The sequence below is a fragment of the Gopherus evgoodei genome, chromosome 9, assembly GCF_007399415.2.
Source record: "Gopherus evgoodei ecotype Sinaloan lineage chromosome 9, rGopEvg1_v1.p, whole genome shotgun sequence".
NCBI lineage: Eukaryota > Metazoa > Chordata > Testudines > Testudinidae > Gopherus > Gopherus evgoodei.
The window spans coordinates 52758216-52781143 of NC_044330.1; the positions used below are offsets into that span (position 1 = coordinate 52758216).

The window sequence follows — 22928 nt, forward strand, 5'->3', positions numbered from 1 at the left end:
TCCTCTCCAGCTAAGAGGCTGAAGAGCTGTTGCCTGTATTACCTGTCAGACGTAGCACAGCTTGTATGTCACACACCTATTTTCATTAGGACAGAGCTTTCTTTAGAGACCAAGTGCTTGCAGCTACAATAGAGCCAGTTCTACCTAGCTGCATAGCCAGTCAATTGCTATTAAACTTTGAGCAGTTTTATTACAGTGCTCCCTGCTGCACCTGTTCTCTTGGAAGACTAAGTACAGGAGATACTGCACTATTCCAGCCAAGCCTGTGCGTGCAAGGAGATGGGGGAGATAAGAATTCCTAACACAGAGTTCTAGATCAGGCACAGGAAGAGATGGGTTATTTTTTTTAGAGCTCTATAAAGTGAAGAAAGGGCAAAGTGATAGCTGATATTTTCAAAAACCAGACTCAGTTCTGGCTTTAAATTTTGTGTGAATGTTGCGGGCAAACGACTATTTTTGGCATTAAGAGAGTCAGAAGAGGCCATCTTCACCACCACCTCCAGAATTCCATCCAATGGCTCTATAGCCACTCCCAAGGCCCTCACGCAGTTCACTTCTAATAGAAACTGACCTCTTTCAGGGGAGTTGTGTGTTCTGAAAGAATACAGCCCATTAGGCTCTGTGGGGAGGGGCTGAGAATGAAAGGAAAGTTAGGGGAAGATCAACGTGAGAGACACAGAGAAACGAGGAAAATACATTGAGAGGGTCAAGAAAAGTAACATCAAAATATATTTAAAAACCAGAATTTCCAATTTGCACTGAGTTTAACACCCCCCCCCCGCATGCCCATTTTCTTTCCTCAGGGGCTTTTCTCATTGCTCCACTACTGGGAACTCTATAGGCAGCACCAGTTATGCCCTGAAAAAGGAAATATTTTCCTTAAGCCATCTGACCACCTTCACCATTTGCAGAAATCTGCTTGAACCATCGCTCCACCCTCCCTCCTTTTTGTTCTGCAATGGGCAGAAGAAGACTGCAGATAAATATCACTGATTTCACTTTTCATTTGCAATCAAGTCCAATCTGTTGTGTTAGTATCCCTGCAGTCCATTGTACACCTTCTGCACAGATCCTTGTTTCAACAGCTGTTTGAGACCTACAAGAGAAAAGGAATAGTTACCACACCGCATGGAAGACCCCCACAATATTTACATATCTGACTTGCCACAGAAGCTACTTGGACACCCCAGCTGGCACATGTGAGCAATGGAATACAAACATCTGGCAGTCCCACTGTCTCACTGGACAGCTAAACAGAAGGGCTGTACACGTCCATTTCAGCTAATCCTGCACTCTCACAAAGAGAGGTGGCGCTAAGTGGATAATGCTGTTATATTAAAACCTTCTTACACATCCTCCCACAACACAGGATAGGCTGGGACCCAATGAGAAAGTCACCTCTGCTACAAACTAAGCAAGGTAGCAGATGGGGGTGGGGTGTACACAAAAAAGAGGCAGCTAGAGAAGATGCTCAAGATTCTCCCACACATACTACTTAACACACCACATCCTACTGGCCTGGGAGAAAAGTTGAGCCCAAGATACATTCTCTGGCCTCCTGTGTTGCTAGAGCAATCCACTCAACACGTAAAGAAAACAGTCTAGCATTTTACTGGGTAATATGGATACCACACTTAGTAAAGCCCTGTTTAAAACTATTTCAATGGATTATTTTGATGTCTTCCGATGTCCTGTCTATATCCATGTCTTGTCTGAAAGTGAGGGCTGGGATCTGATTGGCTGGCATGAGGTGTCAGATGCACTGGTTAGCACTCACAACACAATATCCCACCTACTTGGGTCACTGTATTAAGGGAAAGACAGACCCACTTGCATCTCCTCCACTTAGTGGCCTAGGCTGCAAGACATGGGTGGGAGCGGGACAGACAGGAAAGAGTGCGTACAGTTCTGCTGGTCTGAAACACAGCTTCCTGGCATGAAAGCAGCAGAAATGCTACTTCATTTAGACTTTTAACCCTGTGGAGTGCTGCACGTTGCTTGCTCCCCTCTGAACATTCCAGACTGCTCCTTCAGCTGCATGGGTGTTAAAGCTCCAAAACAGTAATAAAGCCAATTCAGAGAGAAGCAATGTAAGTATAGAGCTCAGGTGTAAGCACAGGAACCCTCTAGAATGTCATCTCTGGCCGGCAGGTGACAGAGAATCTGGTCAAAGGGACATCAGAGAAGCAGAACAAGGAGATCGTTTTCCCGTCTTTAGAGAGTCCCTCTGGCAGGATTCTCGCTGCTGGAGCAAAAGAAGCTCATGAGACGCCTCAAAAGAAGGTGCACTTAACATTACAAACAGCAGGGCCAGCGGCCAAGAATGAGAAAAGGAAGGAATTTTTTCCCCTCGCTAGATAAACAGAAAAGTACAGGACTAAATATTTCTTGAATATTTAGGCAGCACAGCTGCCATTCAGACAGTCAATTTATGTCGTTGATCCCCTAATAACTCCAGTAGCCCATGGGAGACATGGGTTGATCTTCTGACATCCTCCAGAGTGGTGTCCATTTTCAGTCATCTGAGAACACAAAGCCCCAGCAAGTGAAGTTACGCTTCACCTACCTCCACACATCTGGCTCAGCCATGCAGCACTGACACCAGCCCAAAAGACACAGCATTTGTAGTGCTGTTTCCTCCAACAAATCAGACCCTGTGGTGGTAGGGAAGTATCCTAGAGTTCCTATGAGCAGAGAGATCCAGCCTGCACAGTCAGCCACCCTCGCTGAAGGACAGGAGAAATGCCACTGAGTGCTCTGTGGCAGTCTTGCATAGGACAGTGTCTAGACAAGGTTGCCAAGCACAATTGGTAACCAAAAAGCACCATCACCCCACCTGCTTTGTGAAAGTAGAATGAATTATATTGTAAAAATAGAAAGGATTAAAGAAATGTTGTATGTACCTTTAAGCAAAACAGCTGAAATGTTAAAATATAGATGTTAGGAAAAGGAACATTAAGACATAAACAATGAGTCCACTTAAGCTAACGGTGAAACATTAGCTGGAGATTGGTAAAAGTCAGCAAGGAAATTAACTATGTATGTCTAGCCTCCCGTGAACTTGTCAGTTCTGCTCCCTTTGTTATCTTGTCAAGTTTGCGCCCTTTTTATCTGTTTAAATTAAGGTAGGGTAGGTCTTGCATGGTGCTCACATTATCTGGGTGTCATTAGCAGAGCGCTGTGCTAATAAACAGAGTGGTCTGACAAACTGAGCCTGATTTTGACAGCTTCTAGACTAGTGCACTAATACAGGAGAGGGAAATCCAGGGCTCTTGATGGAGACCTAATGGCCCCTCCTCCCTTCATCTCTTTAGTGAAGGCTCCACCTCCTTAGATGGGCTGGAATGCAATTGCACTGCCTTCAAGTGCTATATGTGAGATGGGGGCTGACACTTGGAGGATCTCTTTGCTTTGGGGGGGAAGATGTGCCAGGCATTCTAGATGGGAACTGCCCTACAAGACTTTGTGGCAGGCAGCAGAGTGTGCACTAGTACCAAGTCTCAGCACCCAGTCTTCATTGACTCAGGATTCATTCTGCAGGGCATTTTGCATCACCCTTGTGCTAAACCAACAGAATCTCTCTCTCCAGGAGGGTTTGGATTGAATTCCCATCCCTATGCTTTTTAAGTGCCCTGTGCATTGTGACCCAGTCCTGGTCAGGGACATCACTCTATTACACTGACAGAGCAGTCTTTCTTCCTCCTCTGACACATATGTCAAAGAGAAAGAGGGGCCCTGAAAGCCCAGAACAGATCAGAGCAAGCAAGAATGCATTGGAGACAAGGCTTCTGGAGAAAACAGCAAGACACCTGGACAGAGAGCCAAAGCTGCAGCACACACCCAAAAAAGTGATGGAGAGCTTTTAAAATCAGGACTGAAAGGAAGCTGGTGCTGCAGCTGTCAGGAGCTCCCTCACTGACTAATCAAGAAGGAAGCAACTAGAATATTCTGAAGGCAGCATTTCTACACTCTGATGGTGGCACACGACACCACTAAGGGGCTGGCTTCCACTCTACAAATTCTGGGAGATGTAGTTCTGCCATTCTTACACTAGGAGGCAGATACCCAGGAGGGAGACTCCTGGTAGATAGTGTCTTCGGAAAATGTGTGTGGTGGCCTTGAGCAAGCCCAAAGGTAGTCCAGATGCTTCTCTGTAAGTGGAAGTGGGAGAAGAGAGAGTCTCTCCATGAGCATCCATACTTAACTGTGCCAGGATCCAATTCCTTCTCCTCTTAGTGGCAGAACTTGGTTTCCATCATCCTGCTAGAGGGATATGTGGAAAAGAAGCTCTTGTTTGCTGCTGCCTGGAGTACAGGAGCAACGCCTACCGCAGATGCTGGGGGAGAGGGTGGTGGGGAGGTTCTTCTAACAGTGGTTCAGAAGTTGTGAAGAAGTAGGGGCTAAAGATGATGCTTCTCTGTCCTGCCCCCAGCTTTATGACAGCTACCTGCCCTGTCAATTGCCACCCTCAATTTAGCTCAGACATTCACCCTCTAAAGAGGATTAAGTTGCAGCAAACTAAGTCCACTTTACTCCTGTGTGAGAGCATCACAGGGGTAGGGGTTAATGGGCTATACTTTATGCATGTCGATTTCATAACGTTAGCTGATTTTCCTTAACTTTCCTGAGCATTCCTGCGTAGACTTGGCCTATGTGCTCAGGGTAAGGAGAGGTGGGGAGAAAGCATCTATTTCCTGACGCAGCGGAGCAGCTTCCACCTTAACATCAGAGCAATATCCAACTCCAAAGAGAAGTGGAGGCAGATGCTGGGAAACTGTGCTGTTAAGTCTGAGATACCATTCTAACAAGGGTGAAGCCCGTGCAGGGCTAAGACCAGTTCTAACCCACCTCTAACAAGGGAGCAATTGGTCCCTTGGATGGGAGCTTTGAAGCAGCTCCAGATTTGTCAAAGCTATACAAATATCAGACCAGTGGTCCATCTAATCTAATCTGGTAGCCTTCCAAGTACAGCAACTGAAACAAGATGCTTCAGAGGAAAGAACAAATTGCCCACAGTGCACCTAGCTAATTATATTATGCTGTATGCAGCAGCGGGGAAGAGAATTCCTTCCTGATCCCTGCAGGCGGTTATCTTAAATCACATGACAAAGCTCTATCATTGTTCAGAAAATGCAGAGATGTTGTGATAGGTTTTTAAAGCACAAACCTTCCCGCTGTTCATCTGTCAGCTGCTCTTTGGGGAAGTCCACATCAAAAGTAACGATTAGTGAGCCTTTGATGTTGTTGTTATCGAAGTTTGGAAGGCCTTCTCCTTTTTTCCACAGTTTGGCCCCAGGTTTTGTGATTTTATCTCGGGAAACATGAACCTACAAAGCAAGGAAAATTTGAGAAGTGTGTTAGTATCCTGTTATCCTAAATTTCCTTTACGGCAATACTAGAAAGGCATGCTCAATACTGAATCTGCCACAAAGCCAGTAATATTCAGTACCAGGACATGTAAGCGCACTGACACAGAACTTAGGATAACATATGCCAGCACATATCCCCTACCCTGCAGGCTAACCAGGTACTGTGCCCTCACTTGCAGCCTCTGGCGCAGACTCCAGATAGTCAAAATGGGTCTTTTTTTAATCTCTGAATGAGACAAGATTGTCTACGGCCAACAGCTGCAACCAGGAGTGGACAAGTCCCTGTAGGACACAGGGAATTCATTACTGAAATAATTTTGCTTCTAGAGAACAAGAAAGTAAACTCTTGCCTCACCTTGTGCCCATCTAAATGGGCAATATCCATTTCAAAGCCTATCAGTGCCTCGACCAGCGAGATAGTGACGTTTGTATACAAATCATCTCCTCTTCTTTCGAAGACTGGGTGCCTGTGAACAGAACATAGGAACTTGACCCACTGACCTCTCTTCCCACCTTTACTGCAAAAGTCAGGACTAGTGCTGAGCAAAATTGTTTTGGGAAATAGTAAAGTCACAGAAATATGCATTTTTATGGCACTGAAACAATGAATGAGTTCAGGCTGAATTCAACAAATGGCTTTGGCTGAAAAAGAACTGAGAATAAAAATGTCAAAGATGTTGTTTTGATTTGACATTTGAAATGTTTCCTTTCAACCTGAACAAAGCTTTTCAATTTTTCGTTTTGCCTAGAAAAATTCAAAAGGAACCCATTTTGTTTTTTTAATATTTCCATTCAGGCACGGAACTGAAAAGTCAATTATTCAGGACCTCTAGGTTACTTGCTTCCCTCCATGAAAAGGCTTGGAGAATTCACATAAATCTCAGAAGAATGGAGAAGACATTTGTAAGTCTGATTCAGCTTCCTTTTTCTGTGCTAGAGGATATGCATTACTAAGAATCTTTCCCTGTGAACTGAAAGGAGTGGAGAGGTGTGATAGGCACACTCCAGCCCCTGCATACTCCAAGTGTCCCCCTGCAGTGTCCAGCCCCATATCCATCGGACACTCATGGAATTACCAGGCCTGCTGGTCCCAAAGGAACAGTTCATTGTTGCTTACTATTTACACCTTAGAACACAGCTCCATATAACATACAACAGAGAAAGCAAGTGTAACCAAGGCTGGTAGAAGGCACAGTGGGGCTGTAGACAGGCTGCTGGGGTCAGAGTTGCCGACCCAGGGCTGTCTAGCACATAGAAACTCAGGGTGCGACCTGCATGCAGGTAGCTGCTTGTGAGCATCCCAGGCTGGGAGCTACAGTGGTAAAGCATTGTAAGGCAGCCAGGGTTGCAGGGCAAGTGGTGACATAACCTCTCACTGGTCTGGACTGCACTCCGCACTGTCTCATACATACCTAACTTCTCACATATTTTTCATACATATATCTCACAATGGTTATAATGACCAATGCGACACTGATTTTCATTATATTCTCTAGTGAACGAGTATGTAGATCACAGATGAGGGGATCCCTGTAATCCTTATGCACCTCTTTGCCCTTTCACAGTTGGCACAAAGAGGAATCTGGGACACAAGAGCTGTGTCAAACAGTCCCACATGACTCATCCAGCAGCTTCCTTTTTCCTGTTCTAGCGACATGTAGTACTAAGAACTTTTCCATTCACAGGGCAAGAAGTGGACAGGAGAGCCAAAGTATCATGTGATTCATCCAGCAGCTACCATCTAATCTTAGATTTTGAGCCAAACAAAACAAAAGGGAAGCATCCTCTGAACAGCTGGCAATAATCTCAAAGTATTCCAGCTCCTTTAACATATGACACTCTGTTCTGCAGAGTCCTGCCTCCAGCTCTCCATCAAAACCATCAGAGGACTGGCTCTCTCGCCTCACTGATGCTGCTGATGGGTAACAGAAGTGCCATTTGAACTGCAAAATTGATACCAAAGACACTGGTAAATTTTCTGTCTAGTATAATAATAAAAACAACAACTGTAGATATACCAATCTCCTAGAACTGGAAGGGACCCTGAAAGGTCATTGAGTCCAGCTCCTTGTCTTCACTAGCAGGACCAAGTATTGATTTATGCCCCAGATCCCTAAGTGGCCCCCTCAGGGATTGAACTCATAACCCCAGGTTTAGCAGGCCAATGCTCAAACCACTGAGCTATCCCTCCAGGAGAGAAGTAGGTTAGCCAGGCAAGTTACTTACTTGAGAACTTTTATTCGGAAGCGTAAGTCACCTGGCTCCCCGTCTACATGGGGTTCACCTGTGGAAGTAGGTTAGAAATGGTATGTTAAACTAAGTCATCAATTGGTGCTTCACCAGCAATTAGTCAGCTTGTCTGACATCAGAGAGACTCAGCTCACTAGATGGCTTGGTCTTGTATCCTTCTTCTAAACTGAAAAAAATCCACACCATTTTTACGAAGGACTCCCTACCTATATGCAACTTCATAGATGGAAGACCCCAGGCTTTTGGAGTCATGTCTCAGTGAACACTGTAACATGAAATTAGTGCAGAAGACTCACCTACAGAATGTGTATGTGACAGATATGGCAATGTCCTGTCACATCCTTAGGAGACTTCATTGAATAAAGTTTAAATATCTTTGAGGTCCATTGTATTAAATGAATGATTTATGTATTATTGTGGTTGTCAGCTGCAACTATATGCAACCTCTCTGGATTGGGGGGGGGAGGCAGGGGGAAGGAGAAGGAGGAGGGGGAGAGAGCAGACAGATGTGAGACCTTGAAATTCAGAGGACTATATTAAAAATGTGCCAGATGAATGGACATGGAGGGACAATAAATGTTAAGTGGATTTCCTGGGGAATACCTAGGGAGACGTTGATGCAAATTCCTCCCATCAGGTTATGTGAAAACTCAGCCTTCTGAAGCTACGCCCTGAGGAGCAGGTCATTATCTGCCGATTACCTGTTCCCAGAGATGAGATCAAAGGCCTGAACTGTACAAAAACAGCTGAACTGCTCAGACTGGGTTCTGGTTCTGAATCTGAGAGCTATTAACTTGTAATCACAGAGACAATCCAGTTGTGGGTATTAAAGGACTGACACCTACCAGAGCCAGAGGCTGGAATTGGGGTGATTCCTGGTAAGCTTTTTAGCATCTGGGTAGGTTCTTTTATTGTTTTGGTGTTGTCTCTGTAATACTTCCACCTTAACAATAAATGTGCTTGCTTAGAAAGAGCTGTGTGATACCTTATAACCATGGGGAACAGAATAGTCATTAACCTCTGGAGAGAAAGCAAAGCGCAGATGCTGGTCTTTTGGGCAGTCTGGCTTGCTGCAGACATCACAGTGTAGACTGGGAACTGTGCAGCCTTGAAGATCCCTCAGTCAGGAAGGAGTGAGATGCAGGCCTCTGCCCTATACAGATGACTTTTGAGAAGCTGAAAACCTCTAAGTGGGTGCTGTTGAGGGACCACACTGGAGAAGCACAGGAGCCACTGCCATGAACTGTGACAATGTGGATTATCCAAAACTCACACAGCTATAGTTGAGATACTGTGTAGCACTACACTCACAATGATGACTAAAGGCAACCAAAGGTTTATTGGGACATGAAGTCATGATACTAGTTAATTCTGTTAAATGGCTAGAAGAAGAATTTTTGCATAACGGAGACTTGCTGACAAAGCAGGTTGTAAGCAGAAACTGGGTCTGTTTCTGAAGCACGTACCTTTCCGCCCCCATGGAACGTCAAGGGTGAGCTCAGGCATAGGGTACAGTGATATAGGATTTAGCATTCTGCTCTGTTTTCCCTTTTGGCTTCCTGCTTTCACTTTGTCAGATCTGAACAAGTGACAATGGATAAAGACTCCGCATGCTTGGGCCAGGGGACTTGTGTACACACCTCAAATAGAGCTGAGCATTATGGCAGACATATGTCACAGGTCCTCTTTCTGATAGGAATGCTTTCCCTTTCTGTTGCCAGATGTCTAATATAAAAGCAAGGGGGCTGAACTCTAAGCAGGGCATTACTAAAATTGACTGTAGGGTGCAGTCTCTAGACTGAGAGAATGCATAGGACAAAACAACTGCTTAAAAAGGGGCAAGTTCAAAACAATGCCCCATGGCAAGTACTGAGATTCCTTAAAGCTGCCCTCTTCATAATCATCCTAGCGTTACCAAAGCTGATCTCTTTGGTGGTAGTGCCATACCTTCCCCGATGAAGGGGTATTCCATGCCATCCCTCACGCCTGGCTCTATCTCTACCTCTAGTGTTCGCTCTTCATTCACAAGCCTGGGGAGATAAAGAGAAACAAAGTAGAAGAGTGGATGCTGTGCTCAGCAAGAAGGCAGGTTTTATTCATTTTATTGGACTAGCGCAGGCTACTCCCACAGTGTACTGCTGCTTTTCTCCTGCTGCTTCTATCATTTACTGCACACTACCCATAGTGGAGGGCAAAAGGTGTGTCTCTTGCTCTGTCTCCACTGGTGAACCTTTATAGATAGAAAAGAGCGAAGCTACTGAAACCATCCCAAGATCCCACGTACACCACTACTGCAGCAGTCCCCACCTTCACATATCCCAATGAGGAACTGTACTCCTGTTCTACTTTAGTCCCTTTCATAGCAGTGCAGAATGACCTCTTTAGAAGGGTGTAAAGTCAAGGAGAGTGGAGCTAAAAATGCAAATTAAAAAACCTTTCACCTAATCCAGCTTCTCATTCCTGCCACGACTTCAAAGTATATGATAAAACCAGCTCTCTTTCCCAATAAGCCACCCCACCACGTTGATCATACTGGTCACACATGCATGTCCTTCCCCCATCTAGTGGCCAGTTGTGATTAGCTATCCATATCGCAGTACAAGGCAGAAACTCAACACTTACTTGACATTAGGACACTCATCACAGACAACTTCTTGAGTCATCTGGAAACGCCCCGGGCCTAGCTGGGTGGTCCTCATCTCCTGCCGGCAGTTGCATTTCCGTTTGCCAGGAGCCTGCCTGGCTACTGGCTTGTTCCTAACAACCTGCAAGAAACACATCCAGCAGTTTCATATCAACCAGTCACACTGTATAATGATCTTGAGGCTTTGCAGATAGAATGGTTCCTTCAAGAAACATATTCCAGACAATAAGATCCAAGATATCTGTGCTGCACCCAAAACAATAATTGCCTTTGATCTTGGAAATGCCTTCCTAAATACAGTCTTCAATTCACTACCTGAGAACCCACGGTGTCACTGTTATAGTCATGTTCTTTTTAAGCCTGCTTCCCAATGCTTATCCACCTTTCTAAATAAAAAAAGGTAACATTAGGCTGAAACATCTGATGCTTTTGATGAATTATTTTGGGAAGCTGGCTAAAATTCCATTCCTTTTACAGTAACTAGGAAAGAGTTTTTTCTCTAAAGATATTTAGATTTTTTTTTTTTCATATTCACATCTCTGAACAAGCTTATTTTAAAGATTTAAATCTGGCTGAGGCACTCGTCACTGAAGACAACACCTGAAGACTACAAGCTGTGCAAGTGCAGTACGTGATGATTCTTCTTTTTAACAGGGGTATGCCATAGTGCTAAGCTCCAGCTTTATTTCAAAACATGTCTTTATACCTGTTTTTTACTGGGTTAAAGGTCTAACAGGATTTCTGTGTCCAGATTCAAGTACTTCTGATGTGCTTTTGTGTCCATTTCCATATTATTTGGATGGGAAATCAAATAATTTTTTACACTGAAGAACCCGAGGAAATGAAACATGAAAACTGTTAATACAATGTTGAGATTCAGGAGATTAAAGTTATAGTTCCTAAATCTACCACAATTTGGCCCTATTTTATATATTAAGGTATACAGTTCGTATATAATATGGTATATTGCTATTTACACACACTGGGTATATCTACACTGCAGCTGGAAGGTGTGACCACAGTATGTGTAATCTAGGTAGACCAAAGGTAGTTTGAGTAACATTAGTAGTGAAGACAGCCATGCCCACCCAAGGCACTTCAATGGCTAGCTTGGGTACATCGACATGTGCTGCAATCATACCTGACAGCAGTGTAGACACACATACCCTTTAAGTTAATGGTTGATTGCTTTGGGAAACATAATTTTCAGTTGCCTGATTTACACACTTGAACCCTCGACTATAATGCTCGATTAATACAGCTTTTTTGCTTTTAATTCAGTACTGGGGATTGCCAGCAATAGAGACATAACTAGTTAAATGAAAGCACTGTATATTTGCTAAACACAGAATGTTAGACGTCTGTTGTGACGGAGATGATTGGCCATGTAAAAATTCAGTTAGATTAATATGGTGGCAACTACTTTGCTTAAAGAGGCAGTGTTTGATATGAGAGGACCTGACTTCAAGCGACTAAATAAGCTTACATCTTGTTTAATGTTTCATCTCTTTGCTGCAGCTTTCTATTGGATTTCAAAGCGACCTACTTGAAAACATCCCCTTCCCCACAGTGCTTTTGGTTCCCAGAACAGTATCAGGTACTTGGCAGCAACAGAAGGATGTAAAGCATAAGAAATTCCAGCATCGCCTCTCACCCATGTCTGTTTTGTACCTCACCCCGCCTCAGACACACTGTTAGGAAGTAACCCATTTCCATTTCTTTCTAAGAATGCACTATTCCCACCAACAGTTAGGCCAGCAGTCACCAGCAAGCTCAAGGGTTCAATAGGGAGGCTTCTAGAAATAGACTGTTACACTTACTTCCACAAAGTTTCCTGAATACACTTCCTCCAGTGTAACTTCCAGGTCCACAATGATGTCACTTCCCCGTGGAATATTCCTGTCTTGCTGACGAGGACTCCCTCCAAACATGAAACCAAAGTCACCAAAGAAGCTACGGAGTAATGGACATTCATTAATTCTGGAAGAAGTTTAAGTTCATTCCAGCTATGTGGCTTCATAAACAGGATCTCTGTTAGAACACAGAGATCGAATGCAGCAATAGGCTTCCTTGAAGCCTCTTCTCACCACTATATAAGATGCACTGTACAGCAAATTGAACATTGTCAAACCAAATGCTTATTCTTGGCCGATATTCCTTCAAATACAAGTTGCATGCTTTCAAAGACAAACAGAAATCAGTTATTTTGGGAGAGATTTCCTTATTTAAAGTCATCACAGCTAGGAATAAATTTTTGGCACCACATCTAAGGTACATGGCCCCAATAACCATAGTATCTGAGTTCTTCACAGTCTAACATATTTATCTCCTGTGAAGCAGGAAGCACTAGTAATCTCATTTACAGATGGAGACTGAAGCACTGAGAGGCTACGTGACTTGCATCCTCACAAAGGAAGCCTGTGGTGAAGTAGGAAATTGAAGCCAGGTCTCCTAAATCCTAGGCTAGAGCCCTAGGACATCCTTTTATGCAGTACCAACGTTCAGACAAGGACACTATTTGAGGGTGGACACTGAGGGGTCTTCTTGAGGAATGTGTCAATTGGCTTCAAGGGAATCCAGCCCTAGCAGACAGAGTGTTTAGTGGAGGAAGAAACAGAAACAAAGCATGGCCTTTCTTTTTATTCAGTCAGAGTAGTCAATAGGGGCTGCTCTCATCCTTCAAGCAGACCACACCAGTAGATACTGACACCCTAAATGACAACTGTAGCAAAGATAACTTTATCAGAAATGAAGAATCCACAGGTTTACCCTGAAGCAAGATGTGTTGTTTGAAGTGCTGGTGAATGAAGAGGTCAGATTTTGCTGTACTTAAACCAGTAAAAAACAGGAAAAGATACTGTACAGTGTTCCTTAAAAAAACCAAACAAACAAACCCCAAACCATTATCTGTGGCAGTGTAATAAACATCAGGCACACCCCAGAGGATGCAAGAAAGATTCTGCATAATTAATACAATTACAATCTATTATACATCACTCACACTAGCAAATCTGCCAAGTGAACAATGCTGGTTTGTGGGGGAGAGAGAACAAACATGGTCTTCATGCCCATTACTCAGTGGAAGAAGGGGTGGGATGTGTGTGAAAGCAGCAGCTAGGATATGAGCGTTGAATACACACTGTTGAGTCATTTATCTTTGACCAGGGAAAAATTAGGAGATTGAGGCTACTAATAACAAAGCATCTGGTCAGTGCTGGAGTCCGTGAAGTAATATTGGTGCTTTTATATTATGGACAAAATTAGTCTTCCCTGCTTGCAGAGTAGTTTGCCTGGATGAAAGCTTACTGTGAGAAGATGTCTCCATGGGAACCCTGGTGACCATCTTTCAATCCCTCCTCGCCATATGTGTCGTACTGCTTTCTCTTCTCCTCGTCTGAGAGCACCTGGAAGGGCAGAGTATGTGGGCAATAAACACTAGCGCATAAGTGAACTAGATTATTTAGACAAGGCTTTTGAAATGAACCCTGCCATTATTCCTAAACGAGGAACAAGAGACTATGGAGGCACTGAGAGAAGACTGTATTATGGTGGCGCTGGTCATGACTCCACAATTACCATTAAGTCAAAGTTTTCAGTTTAACGAGAGCTATAAACTTTTATTTTGTGTTCATCTAATTGAAACAGGAAAAGCCAAGACACAATATAATTCAACACTATTTCAAATTCTTCACAGTGGTCCAATGGAAAACAAAACAATAAGAGTCCAAAAATACAGCCCTTTCCGCAGAAATGTCACCATACTTTGTAAACCACACTGCTGCTCCTCCTATTCCTTGCTCCAATATCAGTCATACAGAAGGAGCATTTGTCTAGAGAATATTTCATAATCTTTAGCCAAAATCTCAGGTTTCAGCACCAATGGGAAGCCACCAAATGATGATGATAAATCTGCCGTGGCACAAACACTGGCACTCATTCCAGGACAACATGAGGCAAAGGAGGGGAGGGAAGAGAGATCATGAGAGCAGTGACCTCAGCTGTGCTAAGTTGGAATAACCTCCCAAATTCATGGAATGTGTGACAATCAGATGTACTGATCCGTTGATCCAAAAGCACGTGAGGTGGCTGTTAAAGTTTTGCATCAGAGTGGGACTTTGAAGAAGCTGGGATACATACAGCTTTTGGGTATCTGTTGGAGATGGAAGCAAAAGCCTTATAGAGTACTGGAGTGCGCTATTGACTGTTATACTCAATATGAAGTTGAAAAGGAAGGCACCAGTATTTCCTCTTAACTTCATATTTCCATGCTTTTCAGGTTTCAAGGGGGTAGCATACACCCTGATGCAACCTTAACTGCCACTAAATGTAGCTTTTGTTTGCTAACTTATCTTGATATTAGAACAATTACCAGCAGCTATAGCTGGGCTGTTAAACAAATAAATCTTCACTACACCTGTTGGAGCATGTCTGAGCACTGGCCTGCTAAACTCAGGGTCGTGAGTTCAATCCTTGAGGGGGCCATTTGGGGATTTAGTTGGGGATTGGTCTTGCTTTGAGCAGGGGGTTGGACTAGATGACCTCCTGAGGTCCCTTCCAACCCTAAGGACCTTGAGCTGCATGAAATATAACTTTCCAAAATAACAGGGAGTCCGGTGGCACCTTAAAGACTAACAGATTTATTTGGGTATAAGCTTTTGTAGGTAAAAAACCCACTTCTTTAGATTCATGGAGTGAAAAATCACAGATACAGGCCTAAATTTACCGGCACATGAAGAGAAGGGGTGTACAAGTGGAGAACCAGTGTTGAAGGCCAATTCAATCAGATTGGATGTGGTCCACTCCCAATAATTGATGAGGAGGTGTCAATACCAAGAGAAGGAAAATTGTTTTTGTAGTGAGTCAGCCACTCCCAGTCCCTATTCAAGACCAAATTAATGGCGTTAAGTTTGTAAATAAATTGTACCTCCGCAGTTTCTCTTTGAAGTCTGTTTTTGAAGTTTTTTTTGTTGAAGGATGAAGTTTAAATCTGTTATTGAATGTCCAGGGAGACTGAAGTGTTCTCCTATTGGCTTTTGTATGTTACCATTTCTGATGTCTGATTTGCGTACATTTATTCTTTTACGTACAGACTGTCTTGTTTGGCCAATGTACCTGGCATTGCTGGCACATGATGGCATATATCACATTAGTAGATGTGCTCCTGGTGAATGAGCCCCTGATGGTGTGGCTCATGTGGTTGAGTCCTCTGATGGTGTTGCTAGAGTAGATATGGGGACAGAGTCGTTAACAGGGTTTGTTAGAGGGATTGGTTCCCGGGTTAGTATTTTTGTGGTGTGGTGTGTAGTTGCTGGTGAGTATTTGCTTCAGGTTGGGGGGTTGTCTGTAAGTCAGGACTGGCCTGCCTCCCAATGTCCATGAGAGTGAGGGATCATTTTTGTGGATACAGACTAACACAGGTACCCCTCTGATACTTTCCAAAATAGAAACCTTCCAGACTGGAGTGTTCCATGCTTTGTCTGCCCAGAGCTGAAATAGTTTATAAAGTTGGAACACTACTGGTTAAGCTGTTTTAAATTAGGGGGAGGAGGCAAGAATCACACCTTTCCTACAATTTTATTTTTTTAAGACATCACTATAGTAAAAACGGCTGGTACAAGAAAAATGGCAAGGCCATAAGTCTCAATGAGGGCTAGTGCTTTGTGTGATTTTGTTTTAATTAAATAGGAGATTTTCAAATGGTCCTTATTCTACATGTACAGCGAGGGAAGATGAGCTGTGCATACACACATAGCTAACAAATATACGCTGCTTGGTTGAAGGTGCTTACAACAAGGTCTGATGCGAGTGAATTTGTAAATTCTGTATGTCATTCAGATGTCCCCACGTTACCTTTTCGAAACACCCACAAGAAACACTGCACTGATGCAATACTAAGATTGCACAGTCAGAAAGTGCAAGAACTAAGAGCACAACAGCAACATTAAATCTGCTGCATTGCACATATAACATTTTCTAATTTTAGTTCTGCAAAAATATTTAAGAACACAATGGACATGTAAGAGTCAATACTGGTGATTGAACCTGAATTTTTACGTTTCCTTAATGGGATTTAGTTGTGTCACCATGGTACCTTAAAGCAATATGGTTAACTTGAAATCTAGTCAACTTAAAAAAGAAATTAATGAGTTTAATGTTTCAAAGACTACATGTGCCCTGAGTCTCCCTGCTGATTTTTGTTATTTTACAATCACAATTTCCCGATTTTTTTAAAGCTATTGTGTCAGAGATGCACAGAAAGAGGTAAAACAGTAAAATGAACTATACAAAGTGGCGTCAAAAGTGTCAGGACCCACATCCTGCAAAGTCTTACACATGCTAGTAGTCCCGTTGATTTTAAGTTGGACTAGACATGAATGTAAAGCTAAGCATGTGCGTAAGTTTTCAGAGATCTGGAACTTTAAATTGGAAAGAAAACAGGTAAATATTTTTCACACAGAAGAAGTGGTGAATTTCACCATTTCCTGTTTGCAAGAGAGACAGAAAAAAAAACCCACTTCCCAGAACAATTTAAGGATTTCCATTCAAAGTGAATATATATTTTGCTTTAGAAGAGGTCCAAACTCAGCAAGACTAGTAGTAAACTTCCCTGTATTATCTGACTGAAAGTTACATCATCTCCTTTCATGCACTCATAACTATGTACTTGTGCAACAGTGCTTCTACAGTGAGGAAAGCACCAGATGTGCAATGGCTACAGTTGCAGATCTTAATCAGTTGCACAGCATTAGGGCCACCATTAAACCACTGCAGAAGAGTAAGTGTGATCCGTATCTGTTCTCCAGCACAGTATCTACTCCAGAAGTTTTACAGACAAACATACCCCAAATAAATAGATTCTTACACCTAAATAATCTGCTGGCCCAGGACAGCTGCTCACTCCGCCTCTACCTGAAAATTACTGTCAGTTCCTCCTCAGTGACCTCTCTCTGTTCCCTTGAGGCTTGAATGGAAAGGGATAGAGAAACAGCACCAACCACATAAGAGCACAGGAGGAAGAGGAAGGACAGCCACTGGATAGTCTCTAGACAGTCATCTAAGATACGAGTGTCCAGCCTGCAATAATTTGAGGTGTATCCAATATTAAATATGGGGAGGTAATACGAATGTGAGGGTTGCATAAAGTGCATTTGGGATGGCAGGGCCCATCTCTCCTTCTCCCTGGAATGCCACAAAAGGCCCAGGCAGCTAGCCCTTCACTAAACTCTTCAGTGGCCTGGGAAGGCCGCCATCCCCCTCCACTTCACTCCCTTCTCCTGGGCCACCAGCAGCCAAAAAGAGGAATACCTGTGTTGTCCCACTATAAGTGCCAGACAATAATTTTTAAGGCTGTTCTCTCACTCCGTGAATTAAATACAGATTACAAAATGAGTTTAATAGATGTGAAAGCCAGAAGGGACCATTATGATCATCTAGTCTGACCTCCTATGTAGCACAGTGCACAGAATTTCAGCCAGTAATTAAGCCTGAATCAAGCCCATATTTTGTGGCTGAAGTGGAGCATATTTTTAGAAAGACATTCAGTCAATGTAAAGGCTTTAAAAGTGAGAAAGCACCATATTTGTTGATAATTAACCATTGAAACATCTCGCCTTCACTATGTCTAACCTGAGTTAATCTAATTTTAGTTTTCAGCCAGGGGATTTTCTCAATACTTCTGTCTCCCAGATTAGTGAAACAGATCTCCCCAACTAGGTACTTATATACACCACAATCAAATAATCTCTTAAGGTTATCTTTAAATTTCTTAAGTCAATTAACTCACATAGTGAGAACACCCTTAAACCAGTTTAAGACTGAAAACATTAATTGTGCCATAAGCAATAGATAACAAAAGCCAGGTATTACAGAGTTTGGTCATTTGTCACATATTTTGACAACTTCCACTACACACTGACAGGTCTGAAGACTTAGAAGTATGTTTCAGCTCCAGACTTGAGGACAACCAGGAATCAAATTTCAAACCTATATCCTACTAGCCTAGGAACACATGCTAGGGATGGGAGAGGGCCGAGGAACTACAAAAAACTTTAAATGATCTATTTCAGGTACAACTATGAAATCCCAGAATAGCATATCCTGTCTGAAGATTCCAAAAGAATGCATAGAGATGTCCATTTTATTAATCATGCACTAGCTTCCCTTCCCCAGCGAGAGAACTTAACACCAAAGTTTTGGTGCTTTGAAAGAATAAGCTATTGTTTTCCAGAAAAGAAAATTTAGTCACCGCTGTCCTCATACACCCTGAGCATCCACAGCAATCACGCTGCATTTGGTCTCAGAAAGCCAAACACTGTAATATCTCCTGCAAAGTGAAACAAGATGTTCAGATCCCTATATAGGAATCTGCAAACTCCATCAAAGGAATCATTCCCTCTCCCACAACATGCAAGAGAGGATAACTTAACTCTGAAAATTAGAAAATTGGAATCCAAAAATTGGCCTGTGACCACTGCTAGAAATCTTAGAGCAGGCCTGCACAACCCCCCCACCAGCGCCGCCCAGCTCTGCTGAAACAACCCCCCACCCCAGCACTCGTGTAAGCAATCAGGATTCACTCCAGCAGTGCCTCCTGCTGGTCTCAGGAATTAGCTCATCCAGCCATTGGAGTGCCCTTTGGAGGCCGATGTCCCGCTGCCGCTGGCCCCGTGTCCCTCCCAGACCCCGGTGCCCTTTGATCTGGGTTGCTGCTTGCTGTGTCCCTCCTAGTCAGTCCCCCACCCACCACTCACCTTCTCCTTCCCCTGCCAGGAACCCCCCTGCCCGCCCCTAGAACCCCTGCTGGCTCACTGCTCGCCTCTTTGCCCACCCGCCGCTTGCCCACCTGCTCGTCTCCGACTCAGAGCCTCCCCCCACCCCCCGCAAGTATAAAGCCTCATTCAAAGACCCAGTGGTCACTATATTACTGCATACAGCAGTCAATCAATGCAGTTGTAGATAAATCTCTGTTTTATGCATTTTTGTATAACTTTTATATGACTTTGTATTGAAACTTGGTAACACGTTATAGTGGGCGCCTGAGGATGTAATGGGCCAGTGGTAGCCACTCCATAGTTCAGACTGATCCTAACTTACAGCTAAGAACCTTTTTTAACTTCCCTGTAACTTCTACAAAAAATTACCAGATCCCCTGAGCTCTCCTAGGCCAGGTAGGATTTGTCTGAGAGGTTTGGTAACCTTCAGAAAAGAGCTTTTGCAATTAAGGTATTTCACAAATATCCATCATTCCCTTTCTGAACATTTTTCTAGCTTCCTACCCCCAAAATGGCTTGGCCCCAAACACCAGGTGTTTGGCTGAGTCGGACAGGGGCCTCTGAGTGTTACTGGGGGATCACAAAAACCTGTGTCATGTTTATAATCTTGACTCTGTAAATTATTTAAACTGCCCTTCTTGCTGAGCCCTGGCTCTGCAGCAAAGTCTGCTCTGCAGAGGAAAAGGTAAGGCCCAGGACTGGCTGCGATGTTGCTAGGATTCTTAGGAGCAGGGCAGGGGGGATGGAGAGGAACAGGGAAGAATGATATGACTGCTGGGTTGGATCCCTGAACTGTTCCTTTCTAGACTGTCCTGCCTTTTGGTTTTTAGGGAAGTTGTTGAGTATTTGTAAGTGAGATTTGTTGATGGGCTAACTGGGCTCCTCTAAAATTTGCAGCTTAACTCTTCAGCTAATGAAGTGGTTCAGATTCATGTGCAGTATGTCATAGTTCTCTCTTCTCTAACATGGGGATGGACATTTGATTTGATCCTATCCTCACTTTGTCTTTGCACTGCTGGGAACAGACTCAGGTGCACAGGTTCTCAAAGTGTGATGGGATTGAGTCCAGAGAGCTGGGTGTGTGCACATGGAGTCAGCTTCTTCTGACTGTGAGACAAAAAGAAGTTAAATATACATTTAAGGGTCCTCCTAGTGTGGCTTTTCCATGCAATTCCTGCAGTGACAACAGCCACATGAACCCCTGATCCAAACACAGCAGCCTGTCTGGTCCTGGGATTAGCAGTGATTCCCCCCAGAAGCTGTCAAGCCTTAATGACCCAATTTTCTTTACCACCCTGGGGCAGTTACTGGAACATTTGGGACCATCAGGGCATTCTGCCATTTCCCTCTCCCAATTGCCCCACCACCACTGCCCCCTGCCCGCTTGACTCCTTAGCTGCACCCCCCTGCCCCGCCGCCAGCTCACCTGCCCCGCCGCTCGCCTCCTCAGACACCCTTCCCCACCGCCAGTTCACTTGCCTGGACTCTTACCTTCTGCCGCTGCCCCCGCCTCCTGCCACTGGCTCAGGCCTGGTCCACACTACAGCGTTAAATCGATTTAACGCTGTACCCGTCCACACTACAAGGCACTTTAAATCGATTTTAAGGGCTCTTAAAATCGATTTCTGTACTCCTCTCCAACGAGAGGAGTAACCCTAAAATCGATATTACTATATCGATTTAGGGTTAGTGTGGACGGAAATCGAAGTTATTGGTCTCATTCTTTTACTGAGCTACCCAGAGTGCACCGCTCCGGAAATCAATGGTAGCGTAGAACCATGGAAGCACACCACCGAATTAATGTGCCCTAGTGTGGACGCGTAAAATCGATTTTATAAAACCAGTTTTATAAAACCGGTTTTAATAATTTCGATTTTATGCTGTAGTGTAGACGTGGCCTCACTCTCCAGAGTCTAGCCTAACACTGGCCCCGTCACCACTCCACCCACTTGCTGGCCAGCCATCCGGCCGTTGGCTTGCCTACTCACCCCATGCGGGCCGCACAGTGAGCCCACCTACTCACCCCCCCACGGGCCACACAGTAAGCCCCTACGAGCCACATGTTGTGCAGGCCTTCCTTAGGGTGACAGCAATCAGGTTAACACACACCAGACTCTTTATGATTTTTCGCTATCACCTCCATTGCAGTTTCTAGTTATTAAACCTGTCCGACTTTTCACTTTTGTTACAGCAATGCATTACCAACAGTGCAATGTAATCATTGCTGACTCCTCCTGATTAATGCCAGCTCCAAGGACATCACTGGGAAAGAGCATTTGTTCACCCCTCACCAAAATGATGAGATGGGCAGAGATGCCAACAATACAGGAAAACCATGTTTGTGTTAGTACTGGGAGCAGATACCTGATTAACTCACTGACCTCATAGGCAGCACCCAAATCCTGGAACTTTTCTTGTGCTCGCGGATCGTCAGGGTTTCGGTCCGGATGAAGCTGCAAAGCCAGTTTCCGATAGGCTTTTTTAATGTCTTTTACTGATGCACTGCGGGACACCCCCAGAATCTTATAGAAATCCCTCCTGAGAAATACAGAACAAAATAAGCATCTAGTTGTGACCTGTGTCACATAGAACTATTCCACATGTGCTGCACATTTATCACTCATATGACAACACCACCACTGTAGCATCCAAACAACTCAAACAATAATGAATGCATCTTCCTTGAACACCTGAGAGTTTCAATAAGTACTATTAACACCCTTTTACACAGTAGGAATTGAAGCACAGAGACATTCAGTGACTGGCTCAAGATAACGTGTGCGTGTGGGCTGATGGTGATACTGACTGCGTGCTGCGTGCGCAGGGGTGCATGTGTATGTGTCTGTAATGGGATAGTCAGAGGCTGTGGGGGAGGGGGGGAATGGGCATGGGCCAAGTTTGGAAGATGGGAGGACCAGGATAGTTGGGGGCTGTGTATGGGGGATGGGCAGGGGCCAGGTGTGGGAGCAGGGGTCTGGGATTGTCAGGGGCTGTGTGTAGATGATGGATGGGAGACCAGATGTGGGAGCAGGGGAGTCAGAATAGTTGGGGTCTGGGCAGGGGCAAAGTGTGGGGGATGAGCTAATTGGAGGCTGAGGGGGGAGGAGATAGGGGCCAGAACAGTCGGGGGCTGTGTGTGGGGGTTGGGGGGCCAGGATAGTCCGAGACTGGGCGGGGGCCAGGTGTGGGGGATGGGATAGTCGGAGGCTGTGTTGGGGGTGGGCGGGGGCCCAATTTGGGGAATGGCGCCCAGGATGGTGGGGGGCGCGGAATGGGCGGGTGCCGGAACGGACAGGGGCTGTGTGTGTGTGTGTGTGTGGGGGGGGGAATGGCCGGAGGCCGGGTGCGGGGAATGGCGCCCGGAATAGACCGGGGCGGAGGAGAAGGAGGATAGGCGGAGGTTGGTCGCTGCTTGGGGTGGGCGGGGTGAGTGTGAGCGGAGGAGGGGAATGGCGTGGGCGGAGACCGGGGAGATCCACGAGGAGCGGGGGCTGGTCGCTGCTGAAGGGCTCGGAGTCGGCCTGAGGGATCGCGCCCCCTTACGAGGAGCGGACCTAGGCCCCCTCAGGCCGCGCTCCCCCGGAATCCCCGCCCACCGCGCCGCACTCACCCGGCGCTGGCCTCCCCGAGGAGGTAGAGCAGCAGCAGGCAGAGGCGGCCGAGCGAGCGCGGGGCCATGACGGCGGCGAGGCCTCACTCCCCGCCGAGCCTGCACGGGGCCGGGACACGGCTCGCTTCGCCTGGCGGGGGAGGGGGCGGTCTTCGGCCGGGTCCTGCAGCGGCGGAGACTCAGTCGCCGGTAACCATAGATATGAAACAGAGCCCGGCGAAGAGAGCAGGCCAATCAGACTGTGTCACAGCACGCGACCCCAGTGAAACCTCACCAATCACACT

General features: G+C 45.0%; 1 protein-coding gene across 1 annotated transcript; it reads right to left on the reverse strand.

Moving 5' to 3' along the window:
* Positions 1–711: 711 nt before the first annotated feature.
* On the reverse strand, positions 712–22923 carry DNAJB11 (DnaJ heat shock protein family (Hsp40) member B11). The gene is made up of 10 exons (XM_030575817.1): positions 22645–22923; positions 21416–21572; positions 13570–13667; positions 12084–12216; positions 10242–10384; positions 9567–9649; positions 7596–7653; positions 5725–5836; positions 5168–5327; positions 712–1096 (listed from the first exon to the last, which is right to left on the reverse strand). The coding sequence occupies exons 1-10, from the start codon at positions 22710–22712 to the stop codon at positions 1032–1034; spliced, it is 1077 nt and encodes a 358-aa protein (XP_030431677.1). The 5' UTR covers positions 22713–22923; the 3' UTR covers positions 712–1031.
* Between the last annotated feature and the right edge of the window lie 5 nt (positions 22924–22928).

Excerpts from the sequence above, each read along its gene's own strand:
- DNAJB11 (XM_030575817.1), bottom strand. The coding sequence starts at position 22,712 with ATGGCCCCGCGCTCGCTCGGCCGCCTCTGCCTGCTGCTGCTCTACCTC. Across the intron at positions 9,650-10,241 it reads GATGAGTGTCCTAATGTCAA|GCTTGTGAATGAAGAGCGAA; the intron begins GTAAGTGTTGAG and ends TTATCTCCCCAG. Across the intron at positions 7,654-9,566 it reads ATACCCCTTCATCGGGGAAG|GTGAACCCCATGTAGACGGG; the intron begins GTATGGCACTAC and ends CTACTTCCACAG.